The 24,030-nt window shown below is 31.0% G+C and overlaps 1 protein-coding gene across 1 annotated transcript in view; it reads left to right on the forward strand.

Annotated features, from left to right (window-relative positions):
* LOC133568892 (leucine-rich repeat and immunoglobulin-like domain-containing nogo receptor-interacting protein 3) overlaps nt 1–23,490 on the forward strand; it is a 42,599-nt gene extending 19,109 nt beyond the window's left edge. The window contains exon 3 of the mRNA XM_061921087.1: nt 20,148–23,490. Within this exon, the coding sequence (XP_061777071.1) occupies nt 20,148–20,717 (570 nt within the window). The 3' untranslated portion in view covers nt 20,718–23,490. The remainder of the gene's footprint in view (nt 1–20,147) is intronic.
* Nucleotides 23,491–24,030: the final 540 nt, after the last annotated feature.

The raw sequence follows: 24,030 nt of genomic DNA on the forward strand, positions 1-24,030 counted from the left end.
TACTATATGACATGTATTCTCTACAACATTGTTTGACAATACTAATTTAAAGTTCAATTACTATATGACATGTATTCTCTACAACATTGACAATACTAATTTAAAGTTCAACTACTATATGACATGTATTCTCTACAACATTGACAATACTAATTTAAAGTTCAATTACTATATGACATGTATTCTCTACAACATTGACAGTACTAATTTAAAGTTCAATTACTATATGACATGTATTCTCTACAACATTGACAGTACTAATTTAAAGTTCAATTACTATATGACATGTATTCTCTACAACATTGACAATACTAATTTAAAGTTCAATTACTATATGACATGTATTCTCTACAACATTGTTTGACAATACAAATTTAAAGTTCAATTACTATATGACATGTATTCTCTACAACATTGACAATACTAATTTAAAGTTCAATTACTATATGACATGTATTCTCTAAAAAATTGTTTGACAGTATTAATTTAAAGTTCAATTACTATATGACATGTATTCTCTACAACATTGACAGTACTAATTTAAAGTTCAATTACTCTATGACATGTATTCTCTACAACATTGTTTGACAGTACTATTTTAAAGTTCAATTACTATATGACATGTATTCTCTACAACATTGACAATACTAATTTAAAGTTCAATTACTATATGACATGTATTCTCTACAACATTGTTTGACAGTACTAGTTTAAAGTTCAATTACTATATGACATGTATTCTCTACAACATTGACAGTACTAATTTAAAGTTCAATTACTATATGACATGTATTCTCTACAACATTGACAATACTAATTTAAAGTTCAATTACTATATGACATGTATTCTCCACAACATTGTTTGACAATACTAATTTAAAGTTCAATTACTATATGACATGTATTCTCTACAACATTGACAATACTAATTTAAAGTTCAATTACTATATGACATGTATTCTCTACAACATTGACAATACTAATTTAAAGTTCAATTACTATATGACATGTATTCACTACAACATTGTTTGACAGTATTAATTTAAAGTTCAATTACTATATGTCATGTATTCTCTACAACATTGACAATACTAATTTAAAGTTCAATTACTATATGACATGTATTCTCTAGAACATTGTTTGACAGTACTAATTTAAAGTTCAATTACTATATGACATGTATTCTCTACAACATTGACAATACTAATTTAAAGTTCAATTACTATATGACATGTATTCTCTACAACATTGTTTGACAGTACTAGTTTAAAGTTCAATTACTATATGACATGTATTCTCTACAACATTGACAGTACTAATTTAAAGTTCAATTACTATATGACATGTATTCTCTACAACATTGTTTGACAGTACTAGTTTAAAGTTCAATTACTATATGACATGTATTCTCTACAACATTGACAATACTAATTTAAAGTTCAATTACTATATGACATGTATTCTCTAAAACATTGTTTGACAGTACTAATTTAAAGTTCAATTACTATATGACATGTATTCTCTACAACATTGACAGTACTAATTTAAAGTTCAATTACTATATGACATGTATTCTCTACAACATTGTTTGACAGTACTAGTTTAAAGTTCAATTACTATATGACATGTATTCTCTACAACATTGACAATACTAATTTAAAGTTCAATTACTATATGACATGTATTCTCTACAACATTGTTTGACAATACTAATTTAAAGTTCAATTACTATATGACATGTATTCTCTACAACATTGACAATACTAATTTAAAGTTCAATTACTATATGACATGTATTCTCTACAACATTGTTTGACAGTACTAGTTTAAAGTTCAATTACTATATGACATGTATTCTCTACAACATTGACAGTACTAATTTAAAGTTCAATTACTATATGACATGTATTCTCTACAACATTGTTGGACAGTACTAGTTTAAAGTTCAATTACTATATGACATGTATTCTCTACAACATTGACAATACTAATTTAAAGTTCAATTACTATATGACATGTATTCTCTAAAACATTGTTTGACAGTACTAATTTAAAGTTCAATTACTATATGACATGTATTCTCTACAACATTGACAGTACTAATTTAAAGTTCAATTACTATATGACATGTATTCTCTACAACATTGTTTGACAGTACTAGTTTAAAGTTCAATTACTATATGACATGTATTCTCTACAACATTGACAATACTAATTTAAAGTTCAATTACTATATGACATGTATTCTCTACAACATTGTTTGACAGTACTAGTTTAAAGTTCAATTACTATATGACATGTATTATCTACAACATTGACAGTACTAATTTAAAGTTCAATTACTATATGACATGTATTCTCTACAACATTGACAGTACTAATATAAAGTTCAATTACTATATGACATGTATTCTATACAACATTGTTTGACAGTACTAATTTAAAGTTCAATTACTATATGACATGTATTCTCTACAACATTGACAGTACTAATTTAAAGTTCAATTACTATATGACATGTATTCTCTACAACATACAACATAATTTAAAGTTCAATTACTATATGACATGTATTCTCTACAACATTGACAGTACTAATTTAAAGTTCAATTACTATATGACATGTATTCTCTACAACATTGTTTGACAGTACTAGTTTAAAGTTCAATTACACTATGACAAGTATTCTCTACAACATTGACAATACTAATTTAAAGTTCAATTACTATATGACATGTATTCTCTACAACATTGTTTGACAGTACTAGTTTAATGTTCAATTACTATATGACATGTATTCTCTACAACATTGACAGTACTAATTTAAAGTTCAATTACTATATGACATGTATTCTCTACAACATTGACAGTACTAATTTAAAGTTCAATTACTATATGACATGTATTCTCTACAACATTGTTTGACAGTACTAATTTAAAGTTCAATTACTATATGACATGTATTCTCTACAACATTGACAGTACTAATTTAAAGTTCAATTACTATACGACATGTATTCTCTACAACATTGTTTGACAATACAAATTTAAAGTTCAATTACTATATGACATGTATTCTCTACAACATTGACAATACTAATTTAAAGTTCAATTACTATATGACATATATTCTCTACAACATTGACAGTACTAGTTTAAAGTTCAATTACTATATGACATGTATTCTCTACAACATTGACAGTACTAATTTAAAGTTCAATTACTATATGACATGTATTCTCTACAACATTGTTCGACAATACTAATTTAAAGTTCAATTACTATATGACATGTATTCTCTACAACATTGACAATACTAATTTAAAGTCCAATTACTATATGACATGTATTCTCTACAACATTGACAGTACTAATTTAAAGTTCAATTACTATATGACATGTATTCTCTACAACATTGACAGTACTAATTTAAAGTTCAATTACTATATGACATGTATTCTCTACAACATTGTTTGACAATACTAATTTAAAGTTCAATTACTATATGACATGTATTCTCTACAACATTGACAATACTAATTTAAAGTTCAATTACTATATGACATGTATTCTCTACAACATTGACAATACTAATTTAAAGTCCATTTACTATATGACATGTATTCTCTACAACATTGACAGTACTAATTTAAAGTTCAATTACTATATGACATGTATTCTCTACAACATTGACAGTACTAATTTAAAGTTCAATTACTATATGACATGTATTCTCTACAACATTGTTTGACAATACTAATTTAAAGTTCAATTACTATATGACATGTACTCTCTACAACATTGACAATACTAATTTAAAGTTCAATTACTATATGACATATATTCTCTACAACATTGACAATACTAATTTAAAGTCCAATTACTATATGACATGTATTCTCTACAACATTGACAGTACTAATTTAAAGTCCAATTACTATATGACATGTATTCTCTACATTATTGACAGTACTAATTTAAAGTTCAATTACTATATGACATGTATTCTCTACAACATTGTTTGACAATACTAATTTAAAGTTCAATTACTATATGACATGTATTCTCTACAACATTGACAATACTAATTTACAGTTCAAATACTATATGACATGTATTCTCTACAACATTGACAATACTAATTTAAAGTCCAATTACACTATGACATGTATTCTCTACAACATTGACAGTACTAATTTAAAGTTCAATTACTATATGACATGTATTCTCTACAACATTGACAGTACTAATTTAAAGTTCAATTACTATATGACATGTATTCTCTACAACATTGTTTGACAATACTAATTTAAAGTTCAATTACTATATGACATGTATTCTCTACAACATTGACAATACTAATTTAAAGTTCAACTACTATATGACATGTATTCTCTACAACATTGACAATACTAATTTAAAGTTCAATTACTATATGACATGTATTCTCTACAACATTGACAGTACTAATTTAAAGTTCAATTACTATATGACATGTATTCTCTACAACATTGACAGTACTAATTTAAAGTTCAATTACTATATGACATGTATTCTCTACAACATTGACAATACTAATTTAAAGTTCAATTACTATATGACATGTATTCTCTACAACATTGTTTGACAATACAAATTTAAAGTTCAATTACTATATGACATGTATTCTCTACAACATTGACAATACTAATTTAAAGTTCAATTACTATATGACATGTATTCTCTAAAAAATTGTTTGACAGTATTAATTTAAAGTTCAATTACTATATGACATGTATTCTCTACAACATTGACAGTACTAATTTAAAGTTCAATTACTCTATGACATGTATTCTCTACAACATTGTTTGACAGTACTATTTTAAAGTTCAATTACTATATGACATGTATTCTCTACAACATTGACAATACTAATTTAAAGTTCAATTACTATATGACATGTATTCTCTACAACATTGTTTGACAGTACTAGTTTAAAGTTCAATTACTATATGACATGTATTCTCTACAACATTGACAGTACTAATTTAAAGTTCAATTACTATATGACATGTATTCTCTACAACATTGACAATACTAATTTAAAGTTCAATTACTATATGACATGTATTCTCTACAACATTGTTTGACAATACTAATTTAAAGTTCAATTACTATATGACATGTATTCTCTACAACATTGACAATACTAATTTAAAGTTCAATTACTATATGACATGTATTCTCTACAACATTGACAATACTAATTTAAAGTTCAATTACTATATGACATGTATTCACTACAACATTGTTTGACAGTATTAATTTAAAGTTCAATTACTATATGTCATGTATTCTCTACAACATTGACAATACTAATTTAAAGTTCAATTACTATATGACATGTATTCTCTAGAACATTGTTTGACAGTACTAATTTAAAGTTCAATTACTATATGATATGTATTCTCTACAACATTGACAATACTAATTTAAAGTTCAATTACTATATGACATGTATTCTCTACAACATTGTTTGACAGTACTAGTTTAAAGTTCAATTACTATATGACATGTATTCTCTACAACATTGACAGTACTAATTTAAAGTTCAATTACTATATGACATGTATTCTCTACAACATTGTTTGACAGTACTAGTTTAAAGTTCAATTACTATATGACATGTATTCTCTACAACATTGACAATACTAATTTAAAGTTCAATTACTATATGACATGTATTCTCTAAAACATTGTTTGACAGTACTAATTTAAAGTTCAATTACTATATGACATGTATTCTCTACAACATTGACAGTACTAATTTAAAGTTCAATTACTATATGACATGTATTCTCTACAACATTGTTTGACAGTACTAGTTTAAAGTTCAATTACTATATGACATGTATTCTCTACAACATTGACAATACTAATTTAAAGTTCAATTACTATATGACATGTATTCTCTACAACATTGTTTGACAATACTAATTTAAAGTTCAATTACTATATTGTATTCTCTAAAACATTGTTTGACAGTACTAATTTAAAGTTCAATTACTATATGACATGTATTCTCTACAACATTGACAGTACTAATTTAAAGTTCAATTACTATATGACATGTATTCTCTACAACATTGTTTGACAGTACTAGTTTAAAGTTCAATTACTATATGACATGTATTCTCTACAACATTGACAATACTAATTTAAAGTTCAATTACTATATGACATGTATTCTCTACAACATTGTTTGACAATACTAATTTAAAGTTCAATTACTATATGACATGTATTCTCTACAACATTGACAATACTAATTTAAAGTTAAATTACTATATGACATGTATTCTCTACAACATTGTTTGACAGTACTAGTTTAAAGTTCAATTACTATATGACATGTATTCTCTACAACATTGACAGTACTAATTTAAAGTTCAATTACTATATGACATGTATTCTCTACAACATTGTTGGACAGTACTAGTTTAAAGTTCAATTACTATATGACATGTATTCTCTACAACATTGACAATACTAATTTAAAGTTCAATTACTATATGACATGTATTCTCTAAAACATTGTTTGACAGTACTAATTTAAAGTTCAATTACTATATGACATGTATTCTCTACAACATTGACAGTACTAATTTAAAGTTCAATTACTATATGACATGTATTCTCTACAACATTGTTTGACAGTACTAGTTTAAAGTTCAATTACTATATGACATGTATTATCTACAACATTGACAGTACTAATTTAAAGTTCAATTACTATATGACATGTATTCTCTACAACATTGACAGTACTAATATAAAGTTCAATTACTATATGACATGTATTCTATACAACATTGTTTGACAGTACTAATTTAAAGTTCAATTACTATATGACATGTATTCTCTACAACATTGACAGTACTAATTTAAAGTTCAATTACTATATGACATGTATTCTCTACAACATACAACATAATTTAAAGTTCAATTACTATATGACATGTATTCTCTACAACATTGACAGTACTAATTTAAAGTTCAATTACTATATGACATGTATTCTCTACAACATTGTTTGACAGTACTAATTTAAAGTTCAATTACTATATGACATGTATTCTCTACAACATTGACAGTACTAATTTAAAGTTCAATTACTATATGACATGTATTCTCTACAACATTGTTTGACAGTACTAGTTTAAAGTTCAATTACTATATGACATGTATTCTCTACAACATTGACAATACTAATTTAAAGTTCAATTACTATATGACATGTATTCTCTACAACATTGTTTGACAGTACTACTTTAAAGTTCAATTACTATATGACATGTATTATCTACAACATTGACAGTACTAATTTAAAGTTCAATTACTATATGACATGTATTCTCTACAACATTGACAGTACTAATATAAAGTTCAATTACTATATGACATGTATTCTATACAACATTGTTTGACAGTACTAATTTAAAGTTCAATTACTATATGACATGTATTCTCTACAACATTGTTTGACAGTACTAGTTTAATGTTCAATTACTATATGACATGTATTCTCTACAACATTGACAGTACTAATTTAAAGTTCAATTACTATATGACATGTATTCTCTACAACATTGACAGTACTAATTTAAAGTTCAATTACTATATGACATGTATTCTCTACAACATTGTTTGACAGTACTTATTTAAAGTTCAATTACTATATGACATGTATTCTCTACATCATTGACAGTACTAATTTAAAGTTCAATTACTATACGACATGTATTCTCTACAACATTGTTTGACAATACTAATTTAAAGTTCAATTACTATATGACATGTATTCTCTACAACATTGACAATACTAATTTAAAGTTCAATTACTATATGACATATATTCTCTACAACATTGACAGTACTAGTTTAAAGTTCAATTACTATATGACATGTATTCTCTACAACATTGACAGTACTAATTTAAAGTTCAATTACTATATGACATGTATTCTCTACAACATTGTTTGACAATACTAATTTAAAGTTCAATTACTATATGACATGTATTCTCTACAACATTGACAATACTAATTTACAGTTCAAATACTATATGACATGTATTCTCTACAACATTGACAATACTAATTTAAAGTCCAATTACTATATGACATGTATTCTCTAACACATTGACAGTACTAATTTAAAGTTCAATTACTATATGACATGTATTCTCTACAACATTGTTTGACAATACTAATTTAAAGTTCAATTACTATATGACATGTATTCTCTACAACATTGACAATACTAATTTAAAGTTCAATTACTATATGACATGTATTCTCTACAACATTGACAATACTAATTTAAAGTCCAATTACTATATGACATGTATTCTCTACAACATTGACAGTACTAATTTAAAGTTCAATTACTATATGACATGTATTCTCTACAACATTGACAGTACTAATTTAAAGTTCAATTACTATATGACATGTATTCTCTACAACATTGTTTGACAATACTAATTTAAAGTTCAATTACTATATGACATGTACTCTCTACAACATTGACAATACTAATTTAAAGTTCAATTACTATATGACATATATTCTCTACAACATTGACAATACTAATTTAAAGTCCAATTACTATATGACATGTATTCTCTACAACATTGACAGTACTAATTTAAAGTCCAATTACTATATGACATGTATTCTCTACATTATTGACAGTACTAATTTAAAGTTCAATTACTATATGACATGTATTCTCTACAACATTGTTTGACAATACTAATTTAAAGTTCAATTACTATATGACATGTATTCTCTACAACATTGACAATACTAATTTACAGTTCAAATACTATATGACATGTATTCTCTACAACATTGACAATACTAATTTAAAGTCCAATTACTATATGACATGTATTCTCTACAACATTGACAGTACTAATTTAAAGTTCAATTACTATATGACATGTATTCTCTACAACATTGACAGTACTAATTTAAAGTTCAATTACTATATGACATGTATTCTCTACAACATTGTTTGACAATACTAATTTAAAGTTCAATTACTATATGACATGTATTCTCTACAACATTGACAATACTAATTTAAAGTTCAACTACTATATGACATGTATTCTCTACAACATTGATAATACTAATTTAAAGTCCAATTACTATATGACATGTATTCTCTACAACATTGACAGTACTAATTTAAAGTTCAATTACTATATGACATGTATTCTCTACAACATTGACAGTACTAATTTAAAGTTCAATTACTATATGACATGTATTCTCTACAACATTGTTTGACAATACTAATTTAAAGTTCAATTACTATATGACATGTATTCTCTACAACATTGACAATACTAATTTAAAGTTCAATTACTATATGACATATATTCTCTACAACATTGACAATACTAATTTAAAGTCCAATTACTATATGACATGTATTCTCTACAACATTGACAGTACTAATTTAAAGTTCAATTACTATATGACATGTATTCTCTACAACATTGACAGTACTAATTTAAAGTTCAATTACTATATGACATGTATTCTCTACAACATTGTTTGACAATACTAATTTAAAGTTCAATTACTATATGACATGTATTCTCTACAACATTGACAATACTAATTTAAAGTTCAATTACTATATGACATGTATTCTCTACAACATTGACAATACTAATTTAAAGTCCAATTACTATATGACATGTATTCTCTACAACATTGACAGTACTAATTTAAAGTTCAATTACTATATGACATGTATTCTCTACAACATTGACAGTACTAATTTAAAGTTCAATTACTATATGACATGTATTCTCTACAACATTGTTTGACAATACTAATTTAAAGTTCAATTACTATATGACATGTATTCTCTACAACATTGACAATACTAATTTAAAGTTCAATTACTATATGACATATATTCTCTACAACATTGACAATACTAATTTAAAGTCCAATTACTATATGACATGTATTCTCTACAACATTGACAGTACTAATTTAAAGTCCAATTACTATATGACATGTATTCTCTACATTATTGACAGTACTAATTTAAAGTTCAATTACTATATGACATGTATTCTCTACAACATTGACAGTACTAATTTAAAGTTCAATTACTATATGACATGTATTCTCTACAACATTGACAATACTAATTTACAGTTCAAATACTATATGACATGTATTCTCTACAACATTGTTTGACAATACTAATTTAAAGTTCAATTACTATATGACATGTATTCTCTACAACATTGACAATACTAATTTAAAGTTCAATTACTATATGACATATATTCTCTACAACATTGACAATACTAATTTAAAGTCCAATTACTATATGACATGTATTCTCTACAACATTGACAGTACTAATTTAAAGTTCAATTACTATATGACATGTATTCTCTACAACATTGACAGTACTAATTTAAAGTTCAATTACTATATGACATGTATTCTCTACAACATTGTTTGACAATACTAATTTAAAGTTCAATTACTATATGACATGTATTCTCTACAACATTGACAATACTAATTTAAAGTTCAATTACTATATGACATGTATTCTCTACAACATTGACAATACTAATTTAAAGTCCAATTACTATATGACATGTATTCTCTACAACATTGACAGTACTAATTTAAAGTTCAATTACTATATGACATGTATTCTCTACAACATTGACAGTACTAATTTAAAGTTCAATTACTATATGACATGTATTCTCTACAACATTGTTTGACAATACTAATTTAAAGTTCAATTACTATATGACATGTATTCTCTACAACATTGACAATACTAATTTAAAGTCCAATTACTATATGACATGTATTCTCTACAACATTGACAGTACTAATTTAAAGTTCAATTACTATATGACATGTATTCTCTACAACATTGACAGTACTAATTTAAAGTTCAATTACTATATGACATGTATTCTCTACAACATTGTTTGACAATACTAATTTAAAGTTCAATTACTATATGACATGTATTCTCTACAACATTGACAATACTAATTTAAAGTTCAACTACTATATGACATGTATTCTCTACAACATTGATAATACTAATTTAAAGTCCAATTACTATATGACATGTATTCTCTACAACATTGACAGTACTAATTTAAAGTTCAATTACTATATGACATGTATTCTCTACAACATTGACAGTACTAATTTAAAGTTCAATTACTATATGACATGTATTCTCTACAACATTGTTTGACAATACTAATTTAAAGTTCAATTACTATATGACATGTATTCTCTACAACATTGACAATACTAATTTAAAGTTCAATTACTATATGACATATATTCTCTACAACATTGACAATACTAATTTAAAGTCCAATTACTATATGACATGTATTCTCTACAACATTGACAGTACTAATTTAAAGTCCAATTACTATATGACATGTATTCTCTACAACATTGACAGTACTAATTTAAAGTTCAATTACTATATGACATGTATTCTCTACAACATTGTTTGACAATACTAATTTAAAGTTCAATTACTATATGACATGTATTCTCTACAACATTGACAATACTAATTTACAGTTCAAATACTATATGACATGTATTCTCTACAACATTGACAATACTAATTTAAAGTCCAATTACTATATGACATGTATTCTCTACAACATTGACAGTACTAATTTAAAGTTCAATTACTATATGACATGTATTCTCTACAACATTGACAGTACTAATTTAAAGTTCAATTACTATATGACATGTATTCTCTACAACATTGTTTGACAATACTAATTTAAAGTTCAATTACTATATGACATGTATTCTCTACAACATTGACAATACTAATTTAAAGTTCAATTACTATATGACATGTATTCTCTACAACATTGACAATACTAATTTAAAGTCCAATTACTATATGACATGTATTCTCTACAACATTGACAGTACTAATTTAAAGTTCAATTACTATATGACATGTATTCTCTACAACATTGACAGTACTAATTTAAAGTTCAATTACTATATGACATGTATTCTCTACAACATTGTTTGACAATACTAATTTAAAGTTCAATTACTATATGACATGTATTCTCTACAACATTGACAATACTAATTTAAAGTTCAATTACTATATGACATATATTCTCTACAACATTGACAATACTAATTTAAAGTCCAATTACTATATGACATGTATTCTCTACAACATTGACAGTACTAATTTAAAGTCCAATTACTATATGACATGTATTCTCTACATTATTGACAGTACTAATTTAAAGTTCAATTACTATATGACATGTATTCTCTACAACATTGTTTGACAATACTAATTTAAAGTTCAATTACTATATGACATGTATTCTCTACAGCATTGACAATACTAATTTACAGTTCAAATACTATATGACATGTATTCTCTACAACATTGACAATACTAATTTAAAGTCCAATTACTATATGACATGTATTCTCTACAACATTGACAGTACTAATTTAAAGTTCAATTACTATATGACATGTATTCTCTACAACATTGACAGTACTAATTTAAAGTTCAATTACTATATGACATGTATTCTCTACAACATTGTTTGACAATACTAATTTAAAGTTCAATTACTATATGACATGTATTCTCTACAACATTGACAATACTAATTTAAAGTTCAACTACTATATGACATGTATTCTCTACAACATTGACAATACTAATTTAAAGTCCAATTACTATATGACATGTATTCTCTACAACATTGACAGTACTAATTTAAAGTTCAATTACTATATGACATGTATTCTCTACAACATTGACAGTACTAATTTAAAGTTCAATTACTATATGACATGTATTCTCTACAACATTGTTTGACAATACTAATTTAAAGTTCAATTACTATATGACATGTATTCTCTACAACATTGACAATACTAATTTACAGTTCAAATACTATATGACATGTATTCTCTACAACATTGATAATACTAATTTAAAGTCCAATTACTATATGACATGTATTCTCTACAACATTGACAGTACTAATTTAAAGTTCAATTACTATATGACATGTATTCTCTACAACATTGACAGTACTAATTTAAAGTTCAATTACTATATGACATGTATTCTCTACAACATTGTTTGACAATACTAATTTAAAGTTCAATTACTATATGACATGTATTCTCTACAACATTGACAATACTAATTTAAAGTTCAATTACTATATGACATATATTCTCTACAACATTGACAATACTAATTTAAAGTCCAATTACTATATGACATGTATTCTCTACAACATTGACAGTACTAATTTAAAGTCCAATTACTATATGACATGTATTCTCTACAACATTGACAGTACTAATTTAAAGTTCAATTACTATATGACATGTATTCTCTACAACATTGTTTGACAATACTAATTTAAAGTTCAATTACTATATGACATGTATTCTCTACAACATTGACAATACTAATTTACAGTTCAAATACTATATGACATGTATTCTCTACAACATTGACAATACTAATTTAAAGTCCAATTACTATATGACATGTATTCTCTACAACATTGACAGTACTAATTTAAAGTTCAATTACTATATGACATGTATTCTCTACAACATTGACAGTACTAATTTAAAGTTCAATTACTATATGACATGTATTCTCTACAACATTGTTTGACAATACTAATTTAAAGTTCAATTACTATATGACATGTATTCTCTACAACATTGACAATACTAATTTAAAGTTCAATTACTATATGACATATATTCTCTACAACATTGACAATACTAATTTAAAGTCCAATTACTATATGACATGTATTCTCTACAACATTGACAGTACTAATTTAAAGTCCAATTACTATATGACATGTATTCTCTACAACATTGACAGTACTAATTTAAAGTTCAATTACTATATGACATGTATTCTTTACAACATTGATAATACTAATTTAAAGTCCAATTACTATATGACATGTATTCTCTACAACATTGTTTGACAATACTAATTTAAAGTTCAATTACTATATGACATGTATTCTCTACAACATTGACAATACTAATTTACAGTTCAAATACTATATGACATGTATTCTCTACAACATTGACAATACTAATTTAAAGTCCAATTACTATATGACATGTATTCTCTACAACATTGACAATACTAATTTAAAGTTCAATTACTATATGACATGTATTCTCTACAACATTGACAATACTAATTTAAAGTTCAATTACTATATGACATATATTCTCTACAACATTGACAATACTAATTTAAAGTCCAATTACTATATGACATGTATTCTCTACAACATTGACAGTACTAATTTAAAGTCCAATTACTATATGACATGTATTCTCTACAACATTGACAGTACTAATTTAAAGTTCAATTACTATATGACATGTATTCTCTACAACATTGTTTGACAATACTAATTTAAAGTTCAATTACTATATGACATGTATTCTCTACAACATTGACAATACTAATTTACAGTTCAAATACTATATGACATGTATTCTCTACAACATTGACAATACTAATTTAAAGTCCAATTACTATATGACATGTATTCTCTACAACATTGACAGTACTAATTTAAAGTTCAATTACTATATGACATGTATTCTCTACAACATTGTTTTCACCAACAGTACAGTTTGTTTCAGTTCAAGACTTGACATGTTTTATTACCTTTTAGTCCACATGACCAAACTATTCTTCGCCGCTGTTTGCCTACATCAGTGAGTCGTGTGGTACTCAAACTCAACAAGTAAATGTCATCTATTCTATCTCCACTAAGACATTTGTCACTTTATTGACAAATAAATAAATAAATAAATGTCATCTATTCTATCTCCACTAAGACATTTGTCACTTTATTGACAAACACAGCAACCGTGAGTCTTGTTGCTAGCTGAAAATTAAAAAAAAAAAAAAAGACAGGAGGCAAAACGTTTTGATTTGAACAATATCAGTAGTTATATTAAACAATAGTCATATTTATCAGTAGTTATATTTATCAATAGTTATATTTATCAGTAGTTATATTTATCAGTGGTTATATCTGTCAATAGTTATATTTATCAGTAGTTATATTTATCAGTGGTTATATTTATCAATAGTTATATTTATCAGTGGTTATATTAAATAATAGTCATATTTATCAGTAGTTATATTTATCAGTAGTTATATTTATCAGTAGTTATATTAAACAATAGTCATATTTATCAGTAGTTATATTTATCAGTAGTCATATTTATCAGTAGTTATATTTATCAGTGGTTATATCTGTCAATAGTTATATTTATCAGTAGTTATATTTATCAGTGGTTATATTTATCAATAGTTATATTTATCAGTGGTTATATTTATCAGTAGTTATAGTAGACCTAAGTATTCATTAAGTACCACCATAATGACAACATTAAATACAGTAGTGTAGTAGACCTAAGTATTCATTAAGTACCACCATAATGACAACATTAAATACAGTAGTGTAGTAGAGCTAAGTATTCATTAAGTACCACCATAATGACAACATTAAATACAGTAGTGTAGTAGACCTAAGTATTCATTAAGTATCACCATAATGACAACATTAAATACAGTAGTGTAGTAGAGCTAAGTATTCATTAAGTACCACCATAATGACAACATTAAATACAGTAGTGTAGTAGACCTAAGTATTCATTAAGTACCACCATCATGACAACATCAAATACAGTAGTGTAGTAGACCTAAGTATTCATTAAGTACCACCATAATGACAACATTATATGCAGTAATGTAGTAGACCTAAGTATTCATTAAGTACCACCATCATGACAACATCAAATACAGTAATGTAGTAGACCTAAGTAGTCATTAAGTACCACCATAATGACAACATTAAATACAGTAGTGTAGTAGACCTAAGTATTCACTAAGTACCACCATGATGACAACATTAAATAAAGTTGTGTAGTAGACCTAAGTATTCATTAAGTACCACCATAATGACAACATTAAATACAGTAGTGTAGTAGACCTAAGTATTCATTAAGTACCACCATAATGACAACATTAAATACAGTAGTGTAGTAGACCTAAGTATTCATTAAGTACCACCATAATGACAACATTAAATACAGTAGTGTAGTAGACCTAAGTATTCATTAAGTACCACCATAATGACAACATTAAAATACAGTTGTGTAGTAGACCTAAGTATTCATTAAGTACCACCATAATGACAACATTAAATACAGTAGTGTAGTAGACCTAAGTATTCATTAAGTACCACCATCATGACAACATCAAATACAGTAGTGTAGTAGACCTAAGTATTCATTAATTACCACCATAATGACAACATTAAATGCAGTAATGTAGTAGACCTAAGTATTCATTAAGTACCACCATCATGACAACATCAAATACAGTAATGTAGTGGACCTAAGTATTCATTAAGTACCACCATAATGACAACATTAAATACAGTAGTTTAGTAGACCTAAGTATTCACTAAGTACCACCATGATGACAACATTAAATAAAGTTGTGTAGTAGACCTAAGTATTCATTAAGTACCACCATAATGACAACATTAAATACAGTAGTGTAGTAGACCTAAGTATTCATTAAGTACCACCATAATGACAACATTAAAATACAGTTGTGTAGTAGACCTAAGTATTCATTAAGTACCACCATAATGACAACATTAAATACAGTAGTGTAATAGACCTAAGTATTTATTAAGTACCACCATAATGACAACATTAAATACAGTAGTGTAGTAGACCTAAGTATTCATTAAGTACCACCATCATGACAACATCAAATACAGTAGTGTAGTAGACCTAAGTATTCATTAATTACCACCATAATGACAACATTAAATGCAGTAATGTAGTAGACCTAAGTATTCATTAAGTACCACCATCATGACAACATCAAATACAGTAATGTAGTGGACCTAAGTATTCATTAAGTACCACCATAATGACAACATTAAAATACAGTTGTGTAGTAGACCTAAGTATTCATTAAGTACCACCATAATGACAACATTAAATAAAGTTGTGTAGTAGACCTAAGTATTCATTAAGTACCACCATAATGACAACATTAAATACAGTAGTGTAGTAGACCTAAGTATTCATTAAGTACCACCATAATGACAACATTAAATACAGTAGTGTAGTAGACCTAAGTATTCATTAAGTACCACCATAATGACAACATTAAATACAGTAGTGTAGTAGACCTAAGTATTCATTAAGTACCATCATAATGACAACATTAAATACAGTAGTTATAGTAGACCTAAGTATTCATTAAGTACCACCATAATGACAACATTAAATACAGTAGTGTAGTAGACCTAAGTATTCATTAAGTACCACCATAATGACAACATTAAATACAGTAGTGTAGTAGACCTAAGTATTCATTAAGTACCACCATAATGACAACATTAAATACAGTAGTGTAGTAGACCTAAGTATTCATTAAGTACCATCATAATGACAACATTAAATACAGTAGTTATAGTAGACCTAAGTATTCATTAAGTACCACCATAATGACAACATTAAATACAGTAGTGTAGTAGACCTAAGTATTCATTAAGTACCACCATCATGACAACATTAAATACAGTAGTGTAGTAGACCTAAGTATTCATTAAGTACCACCATAATGACAACATTAAATACAGTAGTGTAGTAGACCTAAGTATTCATTAAGTACCACCATAATGACAACATTAAATACAGTAGTGTAGTAGACCTAAGTATTCATTAAGTACCACCATCATGACAACATCAAATACAGTAGTGTAGTAGACCTAAGTATTCATTAATTACCACCATAATGACAACATTATATGCAGTAATGTAGTAGACCTAAATATTCATTAAGTACCACCATCATGACAACATCAAATACAGTAATGTAGTAGACCTAAGTATTCATTAAGTACCACCATAATGACAACATTAAATACAGTAGTGTAGTAGACCTAAGTATTCACTAAGTACCACCATGATGACAACATTAAATAAAGTTGTGTAGTAGACCTAAGTATTCATTAAGTACCACCATAACGACAACATTAAATACAGTAGTGTAGTAGACCTAAGTATTCATTAAGTACCACCATAATGACAACATTAAATACAGTAGTGTAGTAGACCTAATTATTCATTAAGTACCACCATAATGACAACATTAAATACAGTAGTGTAGTAGACCTAAGTATTCATTAAGTACCACCATAATGACAACATTAAAATACAGTTGTGTAGTAGACCTAAGTATTCATTAAGTACCACCATAATGACAACATTAAATACAGTAGTGTAGTAGACCTAAGTATTCATTAAGTACCACCATCATGACAACATTAAATACAGTAGTGTAGTAGACCTAAGTATTCATTAAGTACCACCATAATGACAACATTAAATACAGTAGTGTAGTAGACCTAAGTATTCATTAAGTACCACCATAATGACAACATTAAATACAGTAGTGTAGTAGACCTAAGTATTCATTAAGTACCACCATAATGACAACATTAAATACAGTAGTGTAGTAGACCTAAGTATTCATTAAGTACCACCATAATGACAACATTAAATACAGTAGTGTAGTAGACCTAAGTATTCATTAAGTACCACCATCATGACAACATCAAATACAGTAGTGTAGTAGACCTAAGTATTCATTAAGTACCACCATAATGACAACATTAAATACAGTAGTGTAGTAGACCTAAGTATTCATTAAGTACCACCATAATGACAACATTAAATACAGTAGTGTAGTAGACCTAAGTATTCATTAAGTACCACCATGATGAAAACATTAAATAAAGTTGTGTAGTAGACCTAAGTATTCATTAAGTACCACCATAATGACAGCATTAAATACAGTAGTGTAGTAGACCTAAGTATTCATTAAGTACCACCATGATGACAACATTAAATAAAGTTGTGTAGTAGACCTAAGTATTCATTAAGTACCACCATAATGACAACATTAAAATACAGTAGTGTAGTAGACCTAAGTATTCATTAAGTACCACCATAATGACAACATTAAATACAGTAGTGTAGTAGACCTAAGTATTCATTAAGTACCACCATCATGACAACATTAAATACAGTAGTGTAGTAGACCTAAGTATTCATTAAGTACCACCATAATGACAACATTAAATACAGTAGTGTAATAGACCTAAGTATTCATTAAGTACCACCATCATGACAACATCAAATACAGTTGTGTAGTAGACCTAAGTATTCATTAAGTACCACCATAATGACAACATTAAATGCAGTAATGTAGTAGACCTAAGTATTCATTAATTACCACCATCATGACAACATCAAATACAGTAGTGTAGTAGACCTAAGTATTCATTAAGTACCACCATAATGACAACATTAAATACAGTAGTGTAGTAGACCTAAGTATTCATTAAGTACCACCATCATGACAACATTAAATACAGTAGTGTAGTAGACCTAAGTATTCATTAAGTACCACCATCATGACAACATCAAATACAGTAGTGTAGTAGACCTAAGTATTCATTAAGTACCACCATAATGACAACATTAAATACAGTAGTGTAGTAGACCTAAGTATTCATTAAGTACCACCATAATGACAACATTAAAATACAGTTATGTAGTAGGCCTAAGTATACATTAAAAAAGGCAGTGGTTTTATTTAACAAGTATATTTGATAGTTTTAGCAACCGTACCATTCCACCCAGTTTGAACAGTAACACTGTGTTTGAATGTGGTCAAATAAAACTCTGAGATTCTCTTGGGTACCACTAAGGGTACACGTACCACAGTTTGAGGATCCCTGAATTGCCAGTTTGAAATCAGTTGAATGGTCAAGCCAAGAATGTCAATAAAATGGAATCCAAAGCAAATAACAAGATTGAGGCCATGGAAGCTACATTGAGGTTTGATGTTGTTTCTACAGTAGACAAAGTGGGGGTGGTCATTAACTGTCCTCCCTCCCACAGGTGAGTGCTCGGGAGGGCCAACCCGTCAGTTTCTTCTGTCGTGCTGAGGGGGAACCAGCTCCCGCCATCATCTGGATTTCCCCGCAGCGCCGCCGGATCACGGCTAAGAGTTTGGGCCGCATCACGGTTCTCCCGAGTGGTACCCTGGAGATCCGCTACGCCCAGCTGACCGACAGCGGAACCTACATCTGCATCGCCAGCAACGCCGGCGGCAACGACACCTACTTCGCCACGCTCACAGTACGCGGCCAACCGCTGGACGCCGCCTCAGCGTTTTTTCTCAACCGCTCTCTGTACAGCGGCGAGTTCTTCAACGACACAAACTTGAACAGCACTCGGGTTTTCCTCAAGTTCACCCTGGACCTGACAACCATCCTGGTCTCCACGGCCATGGGTTGCATCACCTTCCTGGGGGTGGTGCTCTTCTGTTTCCTGCTGCTCTTCGTGTGGAGCCGAGGACGCGGCCAACGCAAGAACAACTTCACGGTGGAGTACTCCTTCCGGAAGTCTGAGCCCGCCACCGGGAGCACGACCGGAGGCACAAGGAAGTTCAACATGAAGATGATATGAAACAACGCAGCCAGGGGTCCCTCGGGGGAGGCATGAGCACGTCCCAAAACATACGCACACAGCTGTTGACTCGCACTAAAACTTAGAACATCCAAGTAGCCCCGACTGAAATGAATTAGCTAAGTGACCTGGCCATTGGAATACTTGAGTTGCTGGTACTTGGTGGAGGTATAACTAATACTTCAGAGCGCTCAAAGCCTTCATTTATAGAGTTTTAAAACTTAGAACATCCAAGTAGCCCCGACTGAAATGAATCAGCTAAGTGACCTGGCCATTGGAATAAGGCTGGAGTTGCTGGTACTTGGTGGAGGTATAACTAATACTTCAGAGCGCTCAAAGCCTTCATTCATAGAGTTTTTCAGAGGAAATCAAAGCTTCCATTGGATTGAGCCAAAACGAGGCTTAATTTGGCTGCGTTGCGACAACTTTAGCTGTGTGAGTTTGGGACGAGCACACTGGCCAACAATTGCCACGACATCCTGTGTCCGAGGGATTTGTTTTGTCAGAAGCCCATTGGACACAGGCTGCCACGGTAACCAAGGCAACCAACACAACAGAGAGCCGATGGGACAAAAGGGGTTTTGAGGGTAGGAAGGAAGAGGTCATCTTCTTCTTGAAAAAATACATTTGGCCCCCGAGCTCCTGGCCCCAGCTCTCTGCTGCGTGGTCGGACGTCTGACCTTCCAGGCGCTGCCAGGGGGGAGCAGCCTGGAGAGTTGGCCGCCACTCAGAGGCAGACCGAGGACACACCTGGCTGGCATAGATGTTCTCTCAGGAAAAGCCAGGTAGAGTGGGTATAACATTCCAGCAATAATGCGTGTCGAGCCATGAAAATGCAACTCATTCCCTGGGGATGTGAGAAAGTAAGCCCTAGTAATGGCGCTTGTTTTTATAGTCAGTCACACGACAAACGGAGAAGAATTAAAAGGATAATGAATGAAAACAAATTCCAACGGTGTCTGCCTCTGACATGGTCCGGTGTGCAAATGTCTCTGCCCCCCTAGCCCAGTGCATCCCCCCTACCTTCCCTGTGCACCCCCCACTGGGTCCTCCTTTGGGGAGGGGTCCCTGGCTGGAGACTGCAGATTGAAGATGTAAATGAAGTGGTGTTAACCCTACCCACGCCATGGTGTAGTGGACAGTCGGACTGTCTTTGTTGTTTGTTATTTCTCACAGCGGGTCTGTTGTTCCGCCTCCTGGTTTCATTTCCTGGGTTGTTGTGCTTCAAAGCTGCCATTCCTCCATGCAGGGCTGTTCTGTTCTCAACTAATCCGCAGGTCTTTGCTGTAAAACTCACCTCATTGTCACGTGTGGGTCAGTCTCCCCAAATGTGGGGCTGTCACTACCATCCATCCATCTTCTTCCACTTATCCCAGGTCATGTTGCGGGGTCAGTGCCCGGGCAGAGAAGTCCAAACTATCCTCTCCCCAGCCACTACATCCAGCCCCTCCCAGGGTATCCCTAAACATACCTACAGACCATAGGGCTCACCGGATTATAAGGCGCACTGCCAATGAGCGGGTCTATTCAGGTCTATTTTCATACAAAAGGCGCACAAGATTATAAGGTGCATTAAAGGGGTCATATTAAGATTATTTTCTACATTTAAAAGACTTCCTTGTGGTCTACATAACATGTAATAATGGTTCTTTGCTCAAAATGTTGCATTGATGATGTTTTACAAGGCACTTTTTGACCGTTGCCTCAGGATGCGTCGTTTTATGGGCGGTCTTATTTTGTTGTAGCGGTGTAGCGTGCAAGGACGGGAGTGGAAGAAGTGTCAATAGATGGCGCTAACTGTTTAATGGCATTCAGACTTTACTTCAATCAATAACGGAGCAGCATCTCCTCATCCGTGGCTCACTACATGTCTCCTAATAGGTGCTCTTTTAGAGTCCTCATACCCACTCTACCTCACAATAATAGTGTATGTTGAAGCACAGTACATCTGACTATGGAAGCCGTAATGCTCCGACAATCCATCAAGCGGTGCGGCTTCTTAGCTTACCAAAGTCGTACATAAACATGTTGACAGATTTCTGAGCGCCGTGTGTGATGTTCTATATTTTCAATGGAACTTTAAAGTTTTGGTCTTGTTTACTGGCGTCATCTTGCAGTCCACACGTATGTCTTATTTGTGACTGCCATCTACTGGTCATGCTTATTGTCCCATGTCCCAAATATAATTGCTTTGAGGTCAGTAAGCACAACCAGAATTAGGAGCACCGGGTTATAAGACGCACTGTCAATTTTTGAGAAAATGAAGTTATTTTAAGTGCACCTTATAGTCTGAAAAATACGGTAGTCCCCCCCAACGTGTCATTGGTCTTCCCCGTGGTCTCCCACCAGTCGGGCGTACCCTAAACACCTCCCCAAAGATGCCCGAACCACCTCCTCCCTCACGACCGATCCCTCACTACATGACATCAGTTTTTATTAACAGCACTAAAAACCGAAATGATTGAATCATTTCATTCCCAGGGGATTTGTTGTAATACTGAACACGGATCAAATCCAGTTCAGGTTTGATCTTTAAAATGACGAAAATGGTTTTACATGAATATAAACGTGTGGAAAAAATGTTGTAATGTGGGAGAGAGCCTCAGGATAAAAGTTTGCCAATGTGGCGTGTTGGCTCTGACAAGACACGGCTTGGACCCTAACCCATGCAGACGGCTTTCAGGGACCGGGAGTCACGCTGCCACGCAGACGGCTTTCAGGGACCGGGAGTCACGCTGCCACGCAGACGGCTTTCAGGGACCGGGAGTCACGCTGCCACGCAGACGGCTTTCAGGGACCGGGAGTCACGCTGCCACGCAGACGGCTTTCAGGGACCGGGAGTCACGCTGCCACGCAGACGGCTTTCAGGGACCGGGAGTCACGCTGCCACGCAGACGGCTTTCAGGGACCGGGAGTCACGCTGCCACGCAGACGGCTTTCAGGGGCCGGGAGTCACGCTGCCACGCAGACGGCTTTCAGGGACCGGGAGTCACGCTGCCACGCAGACGGCTTTCAGGGACCGGGAGTCACGCTGCCACGCAGACGGCTTTCAGGGACCGGGAGTCACGCTGCCACGCAGACGGCTTTCAGGGACCGGGAGTCACGCTGCCACGCAGACGGCTTTCAGGGACCGGGAGTCACGCTGCCACGCAGACGGCTTTCAGGGACCGGGAGTCACGCTGCCACGCAGACGGCTTTCAGGGACCGGGAGTCACGCTGCCACGCAGACGGCTTTCAGGGACCGGGAGTCACGCTGCCACGCAGACGGCTTTCAGGGACCGGGAGTCACGCTGCCACGCAGACGGCTTTCAGG

This window comes from Nerophis ophidion, linkage group LG14, assembly GCF_033978795.1.
Source record: "Nerophis ophidion isolate RoL-2023_Sa linkage group LG14, RoL_Noph_v1.0, whole genome shotgun sequence".
NCBI classification, from domain to species: Eukaryota; Metazoa; Chordata; class Actinopteri; order Syngnathiformes; family Syngnathidae; genus Nerophis; species Nerophis ophidion.